Source organism: Anthonomus grandis, chromosome 6 (assembly GCF_022605725.1).
Source record: "Anthonomus grandis grandis chromosome 6, icAntGran1.3, whole genome shotgun sequence".
Taxonomy (NCBI): Eukaryota; Metazoa; Arthropoda; class Insecta; order Coleoptera; family Curculionidae; genus Anthonomus; species Anthonomus grandis.
Window position 1 is genome coordinate 2,854,207 of NC_065551.1, and position 22,293 is coordinate 2,876,499.

Here is a 22,293-nt window from a genome sequence, read left to right on the forward strand (position 1 = left end):
AAATGTTAGTTACGGCACTTCGTGTTTTGGGGTTCGACATTTTTATCATTTAAACTTCAAATATAATATTTATTATGCAATGTAAAGAGCTGCCAGACATTGAAAGAAAGATAGATATTTTATTATAAAATTCAGTATAAATGTTTTGCAATAGGTAAAATAGGTCATAGATTTTCATTTTAACGATGATTTTTCGATGTTTTGTCCGATTATCGTGGCAATATCGATGTTCTGTTAGCATCGATGAACACCGCACATCCCTAGATTTTACTGAATTGAAGTTGATTGAATAACCAAAATTAACCTCATTCGTTTGTTTTGTTCTGAATTTTTATTTTGTCTCCTGCACCTCTTTCTACTTGTTACGTTAACCAACTCAGAAATTACCTTTACAATTACAAAGTTTTAATTCTTAAATTTTAAAAATAAGTCTATTCTTATTTTATTAATATTCCCAAAAAGGGATTAAGAAATAATAATGTTAATCCTTAAACTTTTATATCTAGTAGTTTTTATTAAATTGGTAGTGGCTAATATAGAAGAATTTCAAGATGATGGTTTTACGGAATTTGATGAATTTGAAGAACCAGATCCCAATTTTTTTCAAGAGAATGAATTTGTAGAAAGAAGCTACCAAGACAAGGCATATTCCCAAGATTCTAGTTCTCAAGAGGAAAATCAACCAGATATAGAGATTGAAATTGAACATGACGAGGAGGTATGTTAATAGACAGATAGTTTATTTATATTTAAAAAATTTATATTCTACAAAAATCAAAATGGAAGGGAAATGCAATTTTAAAATGTTTTAATATTGCTAGCCAAATGACTATTGTGAATATGCATATAATGTATTTAAACAACTCTATAAACATATTGTGAAAATGTAGGTATACCTATAGAGTCAATCAGCTATTGAACAATCAAATAGTCAAGATTAATCAATTTAAACAACACTTGACAGACACAGCAGTCAGTGCGGTTTCTACTTTCAGGCAACATTTGTAATTTGTCAAGAGCTTTTAAGTGTCTTGAGTTTCATATACTTCTTCAAAAGCTCATTTATTACAGATTTGATAATTCAAGTATTAACTTGCTCTAGTCAATACATTCATTTTAAGACTACTAAATCTCAGAGTTTGTTGGTGATACATGGTGTACTGCAAGGCTTTGCTCTTGGGCCTATTTTCTTTCTGGTGTTTCTCAGAGATGTTCCCAGTGGTCATTCTGGGTTTGTATTTTATTTTTATGCTGATTGCACAACATCCTTGATTGCTGATGGCAACCTATCCAGCTTGAGTATTACGACTCATCATTCATGCAGTCACCTTAGGGGGTGGGTGGTATTAAATTGATTAGGCTTAAAAGAGAATGAAACAAAAATTTTTTTTTCTCTTGGAGATTGTAGTCATGGTCAACAGACTCTGGATGAAGTTGTAACTTTTCTTGGTATCACACTGGATTGACCTGGTAGTTGTGTGTTAAGGAAGTATGATTGAAGTTATCAAGATGCATATATATTGATAGCTTATATCAATATATGCATCATCAACTTATACATATATTTTGAATAAAAGTTTGTTCACCTCAGTTTTGGCTTGCACACTCACTATTTATTGTAGTGACATAAAATTAAAATAATCGAACTCTGCTCAATAGAAGTTAACAGTGGTACAGAGTTATTTAGTTAACTGGGTAATGAACTAAATCAGATATTCTACAGTATGCAACATGCAAGAGGAATTGGTTGCAAGTGTGACAAGCCATTACATGTATTTTAGAAATAGCTGGACATTTAGGGCTATTTATACAGTTATTCAAAATCTTGTAAGCAAAACACAAACTATATTCTTGTCTGTCAGTTAATGGATTTAAGCCAAGATATGACATTGTCAACTCATTAGTAAGATTTATTCCTGATTTCTATAGAATATAACTAGAATATTTTAGAAACTTATTTTAAATCTTAATTTTCTCAATATGTCTTTGGTTGTAAGGACACCAAATAACACTTCAAACCTCCAATATAGACCTAAAAAAAGTGACATATACCTAATGTTTTAAGTGAAAACACATTGAAATCTTTACATGGCCTCTTAATAAATCCTATTATACCATTATCTCTATTAATTATTTCATCAAAGTGAGAATGGTAGGTCAATGAGATCAAACTAACCTCTTCAAGAATGACATTATTGATAGAATATGGTATTAGACAACTTAATCTGATAAATTTCCGATTTACTGCATTCAAAAACAAATCATTAGCCTGGCACCATGAAAAAACAACATCAATATTTTTTTGCAGTTTCAATATATTATTTGGATTCTCAACTGCAGTAAATAATTTTAGGTCATCTGCAAATATTAAGAATCCACATGTGAGCAAAGTGCCTAGGTCATTTATGAATAAACAGAAGGGATCCCATTTAGGATCTTTCTGGGGAACTGCAGATTGTTACATTGTAAGGATTGGACAAATGATTGCCAGTGTTAACTTGTTGCCATCTGCTAGATAGATAGGGAGTCTATCCAGAAAATAACCAGATTGTAGGGACTTGTTAAATATGAGATATAAAGAGTAATAGAGAGTATAAAAGCAGAACTTTAAAACTGTTAGGGATTCCATCCAGGCTTTTTTCCTTGTTTAGATCTAGAGAGATATACTTCAAGGGCACTTATGTTTATTACATCAAGATTATCAATTATGTTATGCATATTTAATTGATTGAGACTAGGAATATTATTTGGACTATCTAATGAAGAAAAGAGTTTTGCAAACAAGTTGGCTATATCAAAAGCCTGTTCAGCTGTAACATCTTCAAAAACCTGGGGCACAATACTAGAATTAGATTTAGAGAGTACAAAATTTTCAAAAGTGTTTAGGATTATTGTTTACAGAATTTTCAGCATTAAGTGTAAAAAGTTTAAAGCGATGTTTCAATAACTGATGACATTTTTTTCTCAGGTTGCTAAAGTGGTTATAGTCTGCCTCACTATGGGTCTGTTTATATTTTTTATGTAATATCTTTTCTGATAAATTAAATTCTTAAGTTTCTTGGAAACCACTGTGGAAATGTATGAGATTCTTTAAATACTTTAACTGAATCAAACAGATCAAAGCTACCACAGAATAGCAATTTTGAATTGTGGTTACCATATTATCATCAAAAATTGAAATGTGATAAGTGAAAACTTAATAATCAGTTATTGGTTAAGTCATAATTTGCATTTTTGAAATCATAATAAAGGCATTTATTAGATTATTAGAGCAATTGCTTTAAAATAATATGTCCAGAGGTGGATGAAAATTATCAATGTTTACCAAACCAACACTCTTTACTATGGAGCTAAGACGAAAGTTAGCAAAATAAAGATCTAGAATTTTATTTTATGGTTAATTATAGATGCAAAAGTGTCTTTACACAGACCTAATATTTATAGGCAATAATCCCAGAATATTATCAGAATTGCACCATACAATGTTTAAAATTTAGTATGTAAAATTTCTAACTATTACTAAGTCCCAAAAGGGTTGATTTAAAAGTACTATTTACAGCAATGAGTACTCCTCCATTGTTTTTACTACTAGTTTAGCAGATTCCTGCTCGTTCTATATAGGGTGTAAAGAGAGTTTGGAAGTTCAGCATCACTAATAGACTTATAGGGATCCAGCCAGGTCTCAGTTAAGATTATTACAGGATACGACTCAACTTGAGTAGAGGTGAAAAGGTCTTTTGGTTTGGTTTTTAGGCGACTTTTTTTTTAGGGTTAATTGTTTGTGGATTGACATCCTGCCCTAAAAGGGACTTGTTGAGTTCCGAAGTTGTTTTAGTAATAATATTTATTTATATCATTCCTCAGCATCATCTGTAGTTGATCACTAGTTTTGGCTACCTCAGTTTTGATCAATGAAAGTTTAGTAGATACATTTATATTGAGTTTTTTTAGTTCATCATGTAACAATGCAGTAAGCAATACCAATAAATTGCCAATAAAATCGTCTAAGTTAAGATTGCCACGCATGCAAAAATCATGACTCTGGATTTTATTTGCGACTTGGGCTTTGGATGTTGTTAGTTTTGAACATAATCAATTTTGTATTTGATTTCTTTCTCATCTAACAAATTTTTAAATTTTGAGTAGGACATGACCTATTTTCCTGGTCTGTTGAATAACACCAAGATAATGACAGTCCAAATCGTCAAAACTCGTTAAACTTGCGCTTTTAAAAACGAAAATATTCCAAGTCTACGAACTCGTTGGACTGGAGCGCGTAAATAATACTGAGACAAAAAAAAGAAGAAATGGGCATTTCAATTGTTCCTCTATTTTTTTCACTTAAATGGCGATAACTCGCGAATTGTTGATGTAAAAGTAACTGATTTCAACTACTTCAACAAAATGTAGAATAAAAATGGACGTACACGTTTCAAAAAGTTTACTTTGTTTTTATTAATGAAAACAATTAAGTCTGCGATGCTCATAACTTCTTCAGAAGCTCAAATTAATAGAGAACCTTAAGGTTCCTGTGAAAATCAATATGCTTTGCAACAGCTTGCCACAGTATATATTCCTTTTCCCTCTCACTGAAAATAAAATACTGAAATCTGTCAGTGCAGATAACTCCCTCCCTTGTAAAAAACCAATTGCATTATTATCTGTAAATTGTTGAACGATCCTTCAAAAAACATCTTGTTGGCTTTTTGGATTCCTTCAATGTCTTGTCTGGTCATCAATTTAGATTTAGAGCTGAACTTTTAACACCGGAATCAATTATATTGCTGTATTTCAGAATTTCAAACAACTTTGGATTCAAATTAAAGTGTATTTCTCTTAAACAACTAAATGTAGCTCAGAATTACCTAATCAAAGTTTCGTTTAGAAAGAATAGTCTTCTACAAACCTCCTATATTCTGACTACTTCAGACCATTCACAACTGCATCAGTTAATCCCTCCTATAGAACTAGAAATAACCTTAATAGACATATTATTATACCTAAAAGTAACTCCAATATTAATTTAAGTATCCAATAATCCAAGTAATTTAGATATCTAGCATCTAGCCAACTCATATAAGAGGGATGAACCGAAAAAATATTTTTATCACAGATGTCTGTATTTTATATTTTAGTTTAAAAACAAACTTTATTGCCTTACCTATATAGATAGAATCCTATTTTTTAAAGGGATGGTATCTATAACCTAATCCAATAAAACTGCTAAGTTTTTTGGTATTATTGTAGATAAACATTTGCCATGGGATGACCAAGTGGGGACAGTCAGCAAGAAGGCTTATGCAATTTTGCTAATTTACAGCTGAGGGATTATGTCAGTTCCTTTACCCTAAAACTCTTTGGGTATGCAGCAGTTCATTTTACTCTTGCATATAGATTGTCTGCTTGGGAAAACTCACAAAATTGAGTTCTTATATGTCAAAAATGCATTATTTGTTCCACATTTAGGTTTCCATTTAGCGAATCATGTCGCAAAATTCATAAATTTTTTAATAGTATTAATGCCCTTCCAGATACAGTAAGTAGAGAAACAATAGATTACTATAAAAATAATCTAGCTTGTAATGAAGTGTTAGCATTTCAACTTCTTGAATACTCTAATTTAACTAAAATATTCTCTTCAATAAAATCTAATGCAGTGGGAATTGATGGTATCTCAATTAAGGACATTAAACTTTGTTCTCGATTTTGCTTAAATCCGTTATTACTTATAATTAATGAGTGCATACTTAAGCAAAAATATCCAAATTTATGGAAAAAAGCAATAATCAAACCTATTGCAAAAAATTCAGTACCTAAAGGATACAAGGATTTAAGACCAATCAATATATTGCCTGCAGTGTCCTATGTTTGAAGTGTTTGAAAAATATATTTATAACCAGATTTCTAATTTAGTTGAATCTTATAATTCAGGATTTAGAAAGAATTTTAGCACATCAACATGCTTAGTTAAAATATTAAATGATGTAAGAGTGAATGAAGAGCAAAATCAAGTGACATGTGTGGCCCTGCTCGACTTTAGTAAAGCTTTCGACACACTTAACCACGAAATGTTGTTGGCTAAACTAAGGTACTTTGGAGTCTCTGAATATGGTATTAACTTCTTTAAAGAATATCTATATAATCGTGAAAGTTGTGTTATGACAGTCCAACGGTTAGAAAAACAATGTTCGGAGTTTAGGCAAATAAATCAAGGGGTACCTCAGGGTTCTATACTATCACCCCTACTTTTTTCACTCTACGTGGCAGACATGTATAAAACTGTAAAACATTCTACATTACAGCAGTAGGCTAACGACTCACAACTGTATATTCCCGTTTCTATTGAAGATATGAATAATAATTCATTTCAGCATAAGTTTCAGTTTGATTTAATTAATCTAGAAAACTAGGCAAAACATCACAACCTCAAATTAAATGCTGAAAAATCTAAAATTCTTTTGACGTGTTCGAATAATAATTTAAGGCGAAATGTCGAAAATCGTATGAATAACACTCCAGTTCCCAAAGGCAAAAAATTTGGGTATCATATTTGACAATTCTCTCTCTTTTGAACTCCATGTAAAAAATAAAATTAAAGCAGCCTATTTATGCCTGAAAAACCTTTTTAAATTTAAACGGAACTTATCCACAAAACAAAAATATTTACTTTGTGAAAGCCTTGTTTTATCTTTGTTCGATTACGGTAATGTGGTATATGGTGGTTCTTTACGTTCAAGTACCAAAAACGCAATTCAAAAAATTTAAAATTCCTGTATGCGATTTGTCTATAATATCCCATATAGAAACCATATAACGGCATATCTTAATGACAAAAATTATTAAATATGACAAACAGACGAAAGCATCATATTATGTTTAACTTTATTTATCGGATTATAAAGGAAGGCCAACCGGCTAACTTACGAGATGAATTTTTGGATTTTGAGCATAAACACATATAACAATGCGCAACATATAACAATAACACACGCGAAACAATGATATTTTTGTTGTGCCACGCCATAGAACTGCATCATTTTAGCGCTCTTTTAAATTTGCGGGGGTTAAGATGTGGAATAGTATTCCATCCAGGCATCCAGTATTAAACAACTATCTTTAAACATATTTTCTAAAAAAATTAAATCACAGTTGCACAGTTGCTGCAGAATAGGTTAATTAACATCAGATACAAATGAGGGTAAAAATCTAAAAAAAAAAAATCATTATTATTAATTGTCATTAGTTTAAAATTGTCTTTACCCCTTGTGGACATCGACATCGACATTTTGCATTTTTGCTTTTTTTTTGGGTTCTTTTATCCGCTGCCGCTCTCCCGTTCTGGATTAATTTTCTATTTTATTATTATTATTATTATTGTTTGTTTCTTTTGTGTTAATTTTTTTTCTCAATGTGAAATCTGTATAATATTTAATTATTTAAATATTATACAGATTTGATTTTTTAACACATAGTGACCTAAAGAATAATAATACAAAAATAAACTATACATTTACTTGATTGTCTCGGGTGCTTGATGATTCTATGAATATCTGTTTAAGAATATTCAATCATTTGCCAGAAGATATTAGTGTTAAATAAATGTTTTAAAGCCATTTTAAAAACATATCATCCAATTACCCTTTTTCCTCTTTTATAACCTTTTACTCTTAAATATAACAAATTTGCCTTGTCTCTAACTAATTAAATATTTAATAAGGCCTGTAGAGCATGTACATTTAAGAATTTCAAAAGATTCAAGTAAAATTTTAAAAATGTTTTTGTTTTGATATTCTTTAAGGATCAGTGCTAAATGATTATTTTTATTTTGTTCTTTTGAGCTAATTAATGCAGTATACTGATATTTTCAACAAATTCTATAACATATTAAACCTGAAACACCCATGAGCACTGTTAGAATGGTAATAAATTATTATGTATAGGTAAAGTAAATAATTTTACGGTGCTTGGCTTATCTAGGTGGACATTAAATAAATGTATAGACCATTGTTTTTTTGAAATTATGGATATATTTGACAGATAAAGAATGCTGTAGGTTTTCTTATAATATTTTATTTGATTTAACCTAAATTTCTGATATTTTCTGAAAGAAGATTAAAAGGCTTAGTTACTATATAATTAAAGTATTAACATTGTTTTTACTAAGAGGTAATTGTTTTTTTTATTTTGTTCAGATCTTGTATTCTAATAGTTGTTGACAAAAAGCTAGTGATAGCAAATATAAGGTTTTTATCTTTAAGTTTATATCTTTTTTAAATAATACAAAGTGGCATAAAGTCTTTATCTATCTGTTAATTATCTTTAATATGTATTTTTGGACAATATTTTATCTAAACTGTTTTCGTAAATGCCACTCCACAGCAAACTACTATATTAAAAGAGGAATTCTACAAATGCTTTTTATAGCATTATGGGGAGTTTTTGATCCAAAATATTTCTTTTGATATTTTTTATTGAAGTACTGGAGGGTGCTCTGCAATCATTTAATCCTGCTAATTATTATCTTTGTTATTGGGGATTTTACCATCCATTTTAATACAGATTCTCCACAGTGTGCAAAATTATGTAACCTAATGCACAGTTTTGGATTTCATTAACATATCTTTGAAGCCACCAGACTTAAACACTGTCTTGATAATGTATTTTCCAACATTGATCCTAAGGACCTTGTGCTACAGATTGTTGATCCGGGCATATCTGTCCATAAAGCTGTGTATCTGGAATGCACCTTGCTGGGAGGGGAGCAGTTTTCAGGGCCTCAAAAAGTTACTGTTAGACCTATTACTGACCTGGGCAAGACACTTGTTCTATGTGCAGCCTCAAGGCATTCAATATGAGAATCATAATAAGGGGACCAAATTAAAGACGCATACTCAAGCAAGGAACGCACCAAAGAGTAAAAGTCATTTGAACCAGTGAAAGATGTACCTAGTGATAAAACCAACATTACACATACTTCTGTAAATAATGTCCAAAATATGTGGCAAAAAAGAACACCGAAATCTTTAACTGTATCAACTGACCTGAGCTCGTTATTGTTGATTGCGTATTGATAATAATTTTATATAAGAACGACCAAACGAAATATATACACACTTCTTTACATTCAGTTCCAGACTAACGCTATTACACCACTCAGCAACACTATTTCAATCCAATTGAAGTAGCTCGGCATCAAGATATGACCCAGTGGCTTTATATAGTTTAAATTTATCAGCAAAAGCTAAATGCTTTGAATGAACAATTACATCACTCAAATCTCTTATGAACAAGTTAAAAAAGAGAACCGGTCCAATATGCGAACCTTGGGGCACGCCTGAAGATATTTCAATACCATGAGAAATATAATTATTTATCCGATAGTAAAATAACTATCGACCAGTAAAATAACTATGGCAAAATGCGACCAAAGTCTTACCACGGCCCATAGCCCCAAACTTCCTAACCAGATAATCATGACCAACCTTATCAAAGGCCTTTGAGAAGTCTGTATACAAACTATCGACCTGTACAGACCTTTCACCAATCAAATCATACTGGTAAGTAAACAGGTTAGTCACCGTAGATCTACCCTGAGAAAATGCTGATGATCACTAAGCAATTGCCTACAGTGCCATGAAAATGCACAGAAAACTTAGAACATTGAAAGGCTAGAAGTAGCATGCCGTGGAACTATGGGCAGGTTTGTTTGCTTGCAACATCTCTGATACAATGATGCCAAATGCTTATAGAGAAATGGCAAAAATCACTTTATAATATCATAAAAGTTTTCAGTTTTTTCCGAAAACTTAAAACAATACTACTGCTCCCCTTTAATAAAATATCAAGCATTTTTTAAAAATAAATTTGATAAGATACTCTATATCGAAGTCAATATACGTGAAATATGAAAATAAAGTACGAAGAAACGAGAAAACGGTAATGGCATCGCAACGCCGCTCGATCGCATTGTTGACGCCACCGATACAAGCACTCTCTACCAGTGACGTCGTCAACAAATATTTACCTGATAAATTTTTATTAATTATTATAGAGTTTAAGTATAAGTAATATTACCATTTATGAGCTATTTATGTGTTTTTTTAACGGACTTCGTTAGAGGAAGGTCCTAATAAAAGGCAGCATTTTTGTCAAAGCATTTTTATGGAAATAAAATATTTTATTAATATAATATTATAGATTTCTTAATAAATCATGTTTTAAGACAAAAATTTTTAACATTTTGCAAAATTTTATTATTGTTATATTGGACAAAACTCAGTTTTACATCACTTACTTTAAATCACATAATATATACTTCTATGGTGCTGACTTTTTCAAAGGGACAGTATTGCTTCAGCGGAAAGGGTTAAAACTACAAGGATGTTCAAATTGTGAAGGAGTTGCAGGTTTTTTATAGGTTATAAGATTTATATTATGAGTATTTAGCCTGTACAATGGTTTTGAGATATTTAACAGTGACCTATATAATACCTAATACCAATTATTATATCATATTAATTTATACTAAAAAACAAAGCTTACCTAAGAATAAAGTAGTAATATACAAACAAGTACTTTTACAAGTCAAATAAAATATGTAATATGTTGGGCTTTTTCGAAAATCATGTTATTATTTCTTAAGTATTTTAATAATAACTTGAGACATCTAATTCAATTTCTTTGGCGCAAATTTGTTTGTTGCAATCTTCGAATTTTAATTTTTTGTTCTTTTTTTTTTCCATAATTTGGTGACAAGTTATTTAGCTTTTAAAAGATCCTCAGGATATCATTTAGAGTAATATACATAAAAATATAGTATTACCAATATTAAAAAGAAAAAAATTAAAAAAATGTATTATGATAATCCAATTGATCAATAAAATGTATGTTATTATAAAGAATCTTTGAAATATCATACATTTGATTAATTACATTTAATTACAAATATAACACAATAAAATACTATATCACTTTTAAAATAAGATATATAGAATAAGATGATACATGGCATAAAAGTCTTATTTGTACTTAGAGAAAGAATTGAACAATAATTTTTAAATGTGCTATAATTATGTCTATTTTGAGTGTATTTTTACCTTTTCCATGCAGAGTCAGGGAATGTGTAGCAGTTAAACAAAAAAGGATTGGATGGGAAATAGTAATTGTTGACCTAGACCCCACAGTAACTATTAATCTCAGATGCAGTTATTGTTGATGATGAATGATCAAATCTGTAATTATACAAAATTTGGTGTATCAAGAATACTAATTTATTTTAATTATCCATACTTGTCTATATTAGCTTCACTGTTTCACCTATATACCATTTTGGAAGCTAAAGAAGTTTTTGCACTCTTCAGGAAAACTACCCTTGCAGCTTTGAAGGGTAAATCACTTGGTAAATTAACTGAATTATCGGCTGCTGTGTTTTTAACCAGTGCATTAGAAATCCTAGTAAAAAAATAGTTTTACACACATACCTAATTTAATAAGTATTAGGTATAAATAAAGCTTATATGAGTAACACTAATACTTTTTGTGACGATTTTTTTATACTAGAAAAATATATTTAAAAAAAAATTACCTTTAAGGTAGAGCTGACTGGCTACTGATAATATTATCTTCCTTATATAATAAATCACTTCTAAGGATGTGACCTGAACAAATATATTCTTTTTAATTGTGTTGATTTCAATTAATGAAATCCATTGTTCCCTTTGGGCATATATTAGGCAATTTATAATAAGTATTTGACATTTAATCAAAAAGCAAAAAAAAATTACAGTAATAAATTAATATGTGGTGCCAATTACTATATATATATATATATATATATATATATATATATATATATATATACTTATATAGACTTATATATATATATATATAATATATATATATATATATATACACTTCTTTCTATCAAGTCGAGATCCGATCATATCGTGGACTACCTGAGATCCACCTGAAGCCCTTAATATATGGAAGCAATAATTTGTTAATATATTTAACAAAGTGGTTCAATTAATGGGATCATGAGAGGGGTAGATTTTTTCAACCCCTTTATATATACCATGTATATATATCAACCCGAGATCCACTAAATATATGGTGAAACTCGACATCCGACCTTGTATATCATTAAAGTCACCGCATAACGCGAGATCCAACGATGTTGCCAGATCAAATATTGCCATTTTGTAAAACAAAATTAGGTTTTGTTAATCTTTTATGTTTACCTATAAACTATTTCTGTATTAATATAAATGGAAATATAGAAGAACGTAGAGTAACAACGAAAAACTAAGAAGTAATCAAAGAGGTCTATACTGTGACGATAATGTAGCTGACGATAATTAAGTAATTTAAACAGAAAATAGGACTATATTTTAAAAATCTTCCGCTAATATTTTATATTTCATTACGGCTATATGTATTAGATAGGTGTGCCACAATATTAAGGAAAAAGGTCGGATCCCATAAAAGTCTACGTGTTCGTATTGATGATTTTTTTTTTCTTAATGAAGGCAAACTAATTTCTTTTTTTTAAATTAGTTAAATATATTAATCTCGTAAATCTGTGATATTTTGGTTATTGGTTCATTTCTTTCATAGAATATTAGGTATAATTCTTTGTGGTAATTAAGGATTACCGTGAAAATAAGGAATATTATTGGCTTAAATATGAAGTAAATTTATATGGCGATTCATTTATTGACGTAGCTTGATTTTTCATTGTATTTATTACTCGTAAATTGACTTCTTTAGAATTTTCTTCTGGTAATAAGTTATTTGCAAGATTTTAGATTAATTTTTTTTTTAATTTAATTCTAAAAATAATATTTTTCTCACAAAAAAATTAATCAATCAGAATAAAAGATATCGAATCATGAGTACTCTTGTTTTAGAAATGTTATATATTGGAATTTACGTACTGGAAGTTTAAATATTTTAATTATTGCTGAAATTAGTTATTAAATGTTTTGATAATTACATGTGTAAAATATAAAAATATCTAATAATTTTAAAGTAATAGAAAAAAAGGAATTGTCACAATCGTTTGAAATGTTTGCATTTTAAATAATGGCCGGGATTCAGGGCGATCAATGTTCTACTCTAACAATACTTTTTTACACGTTTTCGAATTATCAAATTAAAATTGGTCTTTTATTATCCCACCGTCTTCGAGACAATATGTACTTTTCTGATTAATTCATAACATTATAATAATAGGCGTTAATAACTAATAGGCGTTATTCAGCATTTAAGTCAATTGAAGAAGTATTTTGTCACGATTTTGATGACGTCACAGAATGCGATTTGAGATTATCGACTTAGGTGTATTTTCAGTCCGGTCGAGTGGAGATTATTAAACGGCATAAGATTTTGGGGTTTGTGTAGTCAGCACTCTCTTCTTGGCTTTTCAAAAGTGTGTTAGTTTTAAGGAAAAGATTTTGTATATTGCTGCTAATTTAGTATTGCAAATGCCCCATTCTATGTTGATTAACAAATCAATAATGTATAAAATTAAAATCTGTAATCGTTTGCTGGAACACATTGAACAGCGCTTTCCTCTTTTCTTTAAGCTATTTCGGAAGAAGGTCTGCAATTTTCTCCTTGGAAGTGTTTACAATAATCTGAATGAGTTTTATTGTGATAACATTTAAATATGATTGATTTCTTTCAAATGTTTGTGTTTTTATTATTTTAATTAATTTTAACACTTTTAAGAGTTTTTTAAATCAATTTTTTATTTTAAAACTTCAGTCTACTTATTTTCAATGGATTTATACTATGTGTGCTTTGAAAGAATACCTTCTGCTGGCCGAGCAAAATAGAGGTTGTTATACTCTATTTCAGAAGTGTGTAGAGCAATAAAACCTCATTAGGTATGCAAAAGTGGTACCTGGTGATCCACCAATATTTTATGCCACTACCTTAGTTGGGTATTAGTTTCAATGTAAAATTCTTTCTTTTCGTTGATTGCAGGTAGTGCCACCCGGTTTTGGGTCAATTTATGAGTTTTGCCCATTGTTACCCACTGATAAACATTGAAAACGGTTCGCCAAAGGCGTGCAACTGGGACTTGTTTTTTACCTTATAATTAATGTACTTAAATGCTATTTTATTTTAGAAAGTTACTTTTGTTTAAATGGAATAATATATTTTTTTCACAAATTTATTGAACATAATATGTAGAGTAAAACAGTTGAAAATGTCACTTTTGGATCTGGCACTTTTTGAACAGTGTATAACAATTTTAAATTATAATAGATTGTAGTCTTCTTCGTCATCTGACGAACTGTCATCACCTCTTGACATTATAAGTAAAGGATCGTGTCTGATCGATGAGGTTGTCAAGATCCCACATTTTGTCCTCTTGCTTAATTACATGCTGGACTGCTTTTCGCCAATTCTCTGGTGTCGCTTCCGTAATGGCTTGATCAAACAGTAGCTTAACATCTTTCATTTTAAAAGTCGTGTTTTGTCTTGCTACAAATCCTTTTACCTGCGCCCATATCAGTTCTATAGGATTTAGTTCGCAATGATATGGCGGTAAGCGCAGTACAGTTATATTATATTTTTCGGCTATATCTTCCACGGCGTATTTCATGAAACGAGTTTTGTGTAAGTTTGCTATTGTCAGCAGTTCTTTTTTTATCAAATTTGCTTCAAACGCAATACCTTTTGCAGTCAGCCAATCGATAATTTCTTGCTTTCTCCAACTTGAAGTTGGCGTCTTCTCTATTCGCCGTGAATGATAGCTTGCGTTATCCATAACCACCACCGAATTAGCCGGAAGAAATTTTATCATTTCACCAAAATAGTCCTCGAAAACGTCTGAGTTCATGTCTTCATGGTAATCTCCTGTGCGAGTCGACTCAAAGGTTAGCAGACCTTCTTTTAAAAATCCCTCTTCGCTTCCAATATGTGTGATTATAAGTCTTTTTCCTTTTCCCGAAGGTACTTTAATACCCGTAGACAGGCCTTCTATGAAAGCTTGGCGAGCACTGGTTATATTTTTGTCTTGCCACATTTTTTGGACTATATAACCTTCGTTAATCCACGTCTCATCAAGATAAAAAACTTTCTTTTGCTCCCTGCGGTACTGCTTGATACTTCTCAAGTATTGTCGTCTCCAACAAACAATTTCGTCGCTCTCCAGTAAAAGTGCTTTGCGGTTATGCTTTTCCCAGGCAAAATCCATATTTTTTAAAGTTTTCCATAAAAGTTTTCTACTTATCAACGGAATACTGTCATCTCGGCCAAGCTCCATTAAAATTTTGTTTAGGGTGGGTATTTCCTTTTTAAAATAAAAAGAGTGAACTTTTCTTCGAATTATACATTTAGCATTTTCATCAAGGACTTTTGTAGGTCGTCCTAGCTTTTGCTTGGGAGATTCCACTTGACCTGCTACTTTTCTTTCCCGCAACAATTTGAAAATGGTGGACTTTCCAATTCCACTCATTCGAGAACATTTTTCAACAATTTCTTGCACAGTAAAACTAGGGTAATCGTGTTTTATGCAATCATGTACATTTAAAATAATAACTTTTTCACTCAGCGATAGTGGAGAATTTTTAGTACATCTTTTCGTTGAACTGAATACCTCCATTTTTTAAATATTGGGATAATAATATTGTGATTACACTACAGCGTAGCAGTGACTACTAACGTTTAAAATATGATTTAAAAGTATTTATAGTCTGTATATATTACCTGACCCCATTTTTGCATGTTACAAAGCGTTAAAAGATAGGTACCTATACAAAAGATTAAAAGTATTTATTTAGTATTTAATCTCTTTCAAAATAAAGGCATTTAATGCGTGAAAATTAAATTCATAAATATTATAAGTACCTGCGCCTATGAACTACCACGAAATGTAGCCAAACAGAACGGAATTCCCCAGTTTATTGCTCTATACACTTCTGAAATAGAGTATATTTTTAATTAGATTACAAAATACAAGAAAGATATTCATATTAATTACATTGCTACTAACTTACAGGTTCTCTATTCAATTATTTAGTCATCAAGATTATTCAAACTTCGTTGTGTGTTCTAGTTTCCTCATCACAGGATAGTTATTGTTTCGATTCTCTAAGTCTGAGTTTAGTATATTGTAAATATTTTAAATTAACAATCCAGTTAAAACTTTTAAATAATTAAACACTTATTTAAAGATTATATATACAAATATTTACAGAGATACAGGTAATTAAAATGATTGGTTATATAGTGCATTTACGATGAAAAGAACATATTAATTTTATATTAAGATATTTTTTTCTTCTTTTTTTATTTGGATACATCGATTAGTATTGTCACTTGGGCATTTTTTAAATAAAAATTTAAAAAAAAATGAAATTTTATACAAGGTGCCAAGTAGAAACTAAGGCGTCACCCTTCATTTTTCTAAATGGAATATCATGATATTTTACATTCTATGATATATTTTGAATACTTTTTTATAGCATACCATATATCTAAAGAAACAAAAGACATTAAAAAATAAAAATTAATTCTAGATTTATTGCGACTACTGCTCGTTTTAAATCTTTCATAGACTAAATACTAATGATTATTTAGAATTATTTAGAAATATTTAGCTGTTTTGTTTGTTATGTATAGGATAGTTTACATAATTATGCTTTCCTTAATATAAGGAGCATGTGAGGCGGTTTTTTTTTATAATCGATGAACCGTCCTTTTTGTCATGCTGCCTTCTTTTTTCATAAAGTCTATTCTTTTTTTTTCTTTTGATAAATAAACGATTTGTATTGTAATATTTAATTTGTTTTCCATTAGATTCAATACGTCCTTTGCAATGAAAATTTTAGTTACAGGGGTCGCAAGTTAACACGTTAACCCAACTCACGGTAACAGGGAAAATTACAGTTATTGGGCAACCGAAAGTCCATATTTGACCCAACAATATCACATCATAAATTTAATATGTGGGCAAGTATTGTGAAATATCGAATCTTTGGACCGTTTTTTTTCGAAGATACAATACAACGGAAAGCGCTATTTAGACTTTTTATAGTTTATTCCTTGATCCACAAGAGGCTGACATACCTAGTAACGAGCGAGATATGGTTTCAACAAGGCCCCTCACGTTGCCATTGCTGTTCGACAATTTCTGGATGCAACTTTTTCTAACAAATGGTGGCCACCCGATGTAACCCCATTATATTTTTTTAATAGGGATATTTGAAATCCCAACTTGATGTGAATAAACCAACAAATAATATTGATGATTTAAAGCCAAGAATTTAACAAGAAATTAGACTTGTCGATCGAAAATGTATTGAATTGACAAAAAATTGAACATTAGTTGAAATAAATATTGTATAAAGTTTTATTTTTTAATAAGGTATGTTTCACTAGTCTATACGTCAAATTTCATAAACGGCTGACTTTAATGGTGTGCTATGCAAAAAGTATTCAGGGTATATCGTAGAATTGTAAAATATCATATACAGGGTAATCCATTTAAAAAAATTAATGTTGACGCCATAGTTTCTACTTGAGGTACCCTGTATAGAAAATTTTTATTAAAAAACGCGCAAGTTTATTTTAAGAATATGCAATATAATTTATTAATTTCTGTTGCAATAAAGTATTATAATTATTATTTAAACATAATTATTTCGTAAACAGTTGAAGATATGTAAAGGATATTATTTATAAAACATGTACAAAATTATTCGGTGAATTTGAAAATGCAAAAATATACAAGATGTTTCATTTAAGAAAAAAAAAATATCTCAAACTTGTTCAAAATATGTTTGATTCCAAAATATAATTCACGTTACCTAAAAGAATTATAGGAATTATTACCTAAAAGAATTATAGGATTTTTATATTTTTATTTATCAACTTACAAACTTAATAATAAGTTGAATCAGATGGATATTCATGTTTATGTTTTGTATTTTTTAAAAGACTTAATATCTTTGTTTTAAAACGACTTATCTCTTTCTTGCTACGTATACAAATATCGTGAGAATCGAATATCGTCAGAAATGCATCTGGGCAAACAAACAGATTCGAGATCTCATCTTGTGGAGAAAATATACTCATATTAAATTTCCACTGTGATGAGTCAGCGTAGTGGTCAATAGGCAACATTTTAGATTGCTTCAAGAAATATTTTAAACTTCAAAAATTGCTAAACTCTGTCAAACACCTCACCTCCAGTTAACCTCACTTTGATATGCCATATGGGAACCTCTATCGTGTGACACATCGTTGTAAGCAGCATGTAAAATGTTTATTCAACAGTGTCCAAAAAAAAATGTGTGGTAATAAAAGACATTTTATCAACTTAAACTTTAGTAGGCCAAATGGTTACTCTCATTGCGTCACACATTATTTTAAATGGCAAAAACTTTTCCATTTTACTTTGCCAAAAAAAAAAATTGGGTGCAAGTTGAAGCGATTTACTAGTAAAAATGTATGGTACTGTTCACTAAGTCCAAATAGCCCATTTTTTTGAAAATACAATATATCCTTTAAATATATTATTGATGTATCAAAGTGAGGTTAGCTGGAGGTGAGGAGGTAATTGACAGAACTTTGTCAAATATAAAATTAAACGTCAACCTTCTATATCAAGATTGAGGTGTGTTATTTTTTAAAGAAGTGTTGAAAAGAAAACGAGAATATTCTAACATAAAACCGATTTCAAGCGATCTATCGGTTTTAACCGCGGTTAAGCCCTTGGTTCACCTTGAACAGTCCCTTTATAACATAACCAATCGTGTCCGCTTGGACGTGTTTGGTTGATGTAGCTTCGTAATTTGTCAGCTGTCACTGTCATAAGTTTGTTTGTTCTTAAATAATACCCCAGACGCCAGTAATATTACATGTAATTAGTTCTTAAACATAAATTTCAAAAAAGAAAACTTATTAGCCATAATAAATTTTGTGTCATTTTTAAAAAGGAAATAATTTATTGTTTGTTTTTATTTTTTCCCGCACTTATTACAATATGTTTGACATTTGACGTTTAGAAAACAGCTTCGGACGTGGGTAATTACTGTTCCAAATTGATGACATATAAAGGGCTAATTGGTGATGTCACGTATCTCAAGCGGTTATAACTATAACCGCTTGGACGTGTTTGGTTAATACCACTTAGGAAGGGTAATTACCGGTAGACCGCTTGGAATCGGTTAAAGTGTTCATTGTTTGGCGTATTTACTTGATTTCTATCACAACCCATCTAATGGTAAATTGACTTTGTTTTATTTAAAATTTTCTAATTTTAAACATACCATAAAAAAATTAAATATTTAATTTTGGAAAAGAGCGCTATGAATAAACTAAAAATGTTAAGTTTGGATCAGTACCTACATACAACTTGACATTTCAAATTTTGTTATTTTCTTTCTCTGCAGTTATTTGTTGGCGGATTCTAATAAAAGCTGCAGCGTATAAGTTAAAAATGTTTTAACAGTTAATTTTTTTGACGTTATGCAAAGAAGTTCTAGTTCTAGAGAATCAAGGTTTATTTCCTCTATTTATACTTTTATCGCCTGCTTAAAGACATTAGTCATGCTGGTCTGATGGATCTCGTCTTAATCGTAATATACTTTAGAAAGCGCTGGCAACTAAAAATAATAATTTATGTCCCTATATATTGCAAATCGTCAAGTTCAAGACAAAGCTCATTTTCTAATGCCCCATAAAAATCCGCGCCTGCAGTTAAAAAATAATTCAACGTTGCCGCGATCGACGGATCTCGTCTTAACTGAAATACAGCACACAGAGAAAGGCGGCTTGAGCGCCATCTAGAGAATTAGGACGGAACACATGTTAGTATATAATATACATAATCGTGCCAAACGAGATCCGGACAATTTTTTGAAAAAAGTCGTTTTAGACCTTTAGCATTCAAATGCGACCTATATACACGTGTTACAAGGCGAGATCCGAAAACGGATCTCATCTTGAAAATCGGATCTCGGGTTGTTGATCGTATAACAAAAATGGATCTCAGCTTGTAATCGGGATATATATATATATATATATATTGCGACATATATATATATATTATTATTATAAGTTGCAATATGGTAAAACAAAAAAAATTATCGTCCAAATTTTAGGGAAAGACAAAATTAACTATACATAGATATCAATATCTAAATAAATTTCAAAATTCTTTAAAGGCAATAAAAAATTTGTAATTTTATCTATCTACCTAATGTCTATATTAAAAAACATAACTATATATAGATAGGTATATGGGTATTATGCCATCTTTCTGCCAAAACAACAAAAAAAAACATAAAATCCTGCAATAAAACCAGGGACAAAATTCTAGTTTTATATTTTTTATAGTCTATTGATAGATGAATATGTTCAAAAATATATTTAGATTTAAAAATATAAATATTTTGGTATTTTACACACACTTTCACATTCAAGTTTTTATTAGGTTTATATCTATAAGATCCCCTATTCTACGTTTATGATGATGGTTACCCCATGACGTGATGTTATGAAAGTATCGGTACTTACTTGTGAAAAGATCGGCTTGAATCACCTTTTTATCATGATGCGGCACAAACGACACAAGTTTTTGCCATCCTAGCAATTTAAAAAAACACTAAAATGTGGCCTTTTTCCTTTTGAAACCAAAAAATTAAAGAAAATACACGAATCCCGAACGATATGAAGGAACGTTCCCTTCGTGCTATGGCGAATATTCGCGCACGTTCGCGCCCGATAAATCGTTCGTGCGCGCAGAAGCGCAGAGATATATGTTCGCCAGAGAATTTTCAGCACGATTCCGTATTTGGCGCGCTTTATTTACAAAAACTACTGTCGGCGTCGGCAACAGCATCAATTACAAAGACAAAGCGGCGCCGGCGCTGACAGCGGCGGTTCCCCGAATATTATGGCCGGTCTCTTTTGTAGCAATGCCGACTGTAGTTTTTGCATGTTATTTATGCATTTTTTGTTCATTTTGTGTTGCGTTTAACAAAACGAGAATTCAGAGACTGATGAGTCCGATGACGAAGAGAGCGAAGAGAGCGGATTTCGATTCCAATAGTAGCATTGGGCCAGAAAGTTTCGATGGGCTTGACTACTCTTGATCTTGATATTGATCCACAATTAGAGTACCTGAGTTAGGTTAAAACTGTATTTTTGGTTTATTGCAGACTGCAGTTTATTTTTTTATATAAAGCTTTTTTACTTTACCTACTTTGTATTTGTATTCACATAGCATAGCACACAAACTATGCTCAGTTTTTAAGAATATAAGTAATATCAAACCTGATCGGTAACATAAATTCTTATATATTCTTTAAAATCCCTTTAGATATAATATTTGGTTATTTATGATGAATATTCTTATTCTATCCAGATTTATGAATATTATGATGTTAAGGTTTTTATAAAGTTAGAACAATAATTCAGTGTCGGTATTTTACAAAGCATTAAGAGAATATTGAGCATTTTTCTAGGCATTTTGAGAATTTTGAGCATTTTAAGAAAAAATCATCAAAAATAAGTTTTTGAATACTTTACCACATCCCAAACATAAATTCTCAGTTTTTTTTCGTTTATGCTTGTTTATTCTCGTTCATGCTCGTTCGTGCTCAGGGAACATTCTTTTAAATTACGTGCTCGAGAATTTTACATCACTACTTTCAATAATAAGAAAATTTGCGTGACGTCAAGCAAATATTGAAAAGGTGATGCAGAGGCTTACTCAGAGTATACACACAGTTTTTAGAAAAACAGATGGAATACCATCCAGGGTCAAAAGAATTTTTGTTAGAAAGGCATAAGATTTCGTCAAATATGTCCAACAAAGAAAAAGAGATACGATTTAATTCCAGACTGTAATCAAACTTATAGTCAGGAGCCTTGCTGATGGGTTGGTTGTATGCAGTTTTAAACTAGGTATTTCAAATAAGTTTATAATATATAGGCTTCCATACTATTGGCGTAAGAATCAGATTTACGCAATTTATTGATGTGTTTCCAAAATGAAGAAGGATCATGAGAATTTTCAGTATTTAATCTTTAAATATATGACCAAAAAAATTCATCCCAAAGAGTTTTATAATTATTCCTTTTTGAAACATTTTTTGAAATTATAAATAAAAATTTGAAATTAAAAAATATAATAATTTGAAAAATTAACTTAATCCATGGGATCCTTACTATTTTTGAATATTGTGTGAACAATGTTTTTTTGAATAACAAGGTTCTGTATTTTCTACTAAACCAAGTGGGAAAATTAGATGATTTAACATGTTTAATTCG

At 30.3% G+C, this 22,293-nt stretch overlaps 1 protein-coding gene across 1 annotated transcript in view; it reads left to right on the plus strand.

Annotated features, from left to right (window-relative positions):
• Window positions 1-320: 320 nt before the first annotated feature.
• Window positions 321-22,293, plus strand: part of LOC126737270 (PAT complex subunit CCDC47) — a 40,853-nt gene continuing 18,880 nt past the window's right edge. Inside the window, exon 1 of the mRNA XM_050442093.1 lies at window positions 321-718. Within this exon, the coding sequence (XP_050298050.1) occupies window positions 479-718 (240 nt within the window). The 5' untranslated portion in view covers window positions 321-478. The remainder of the gene's footprint in view (window positions 719-22,293) is intronic.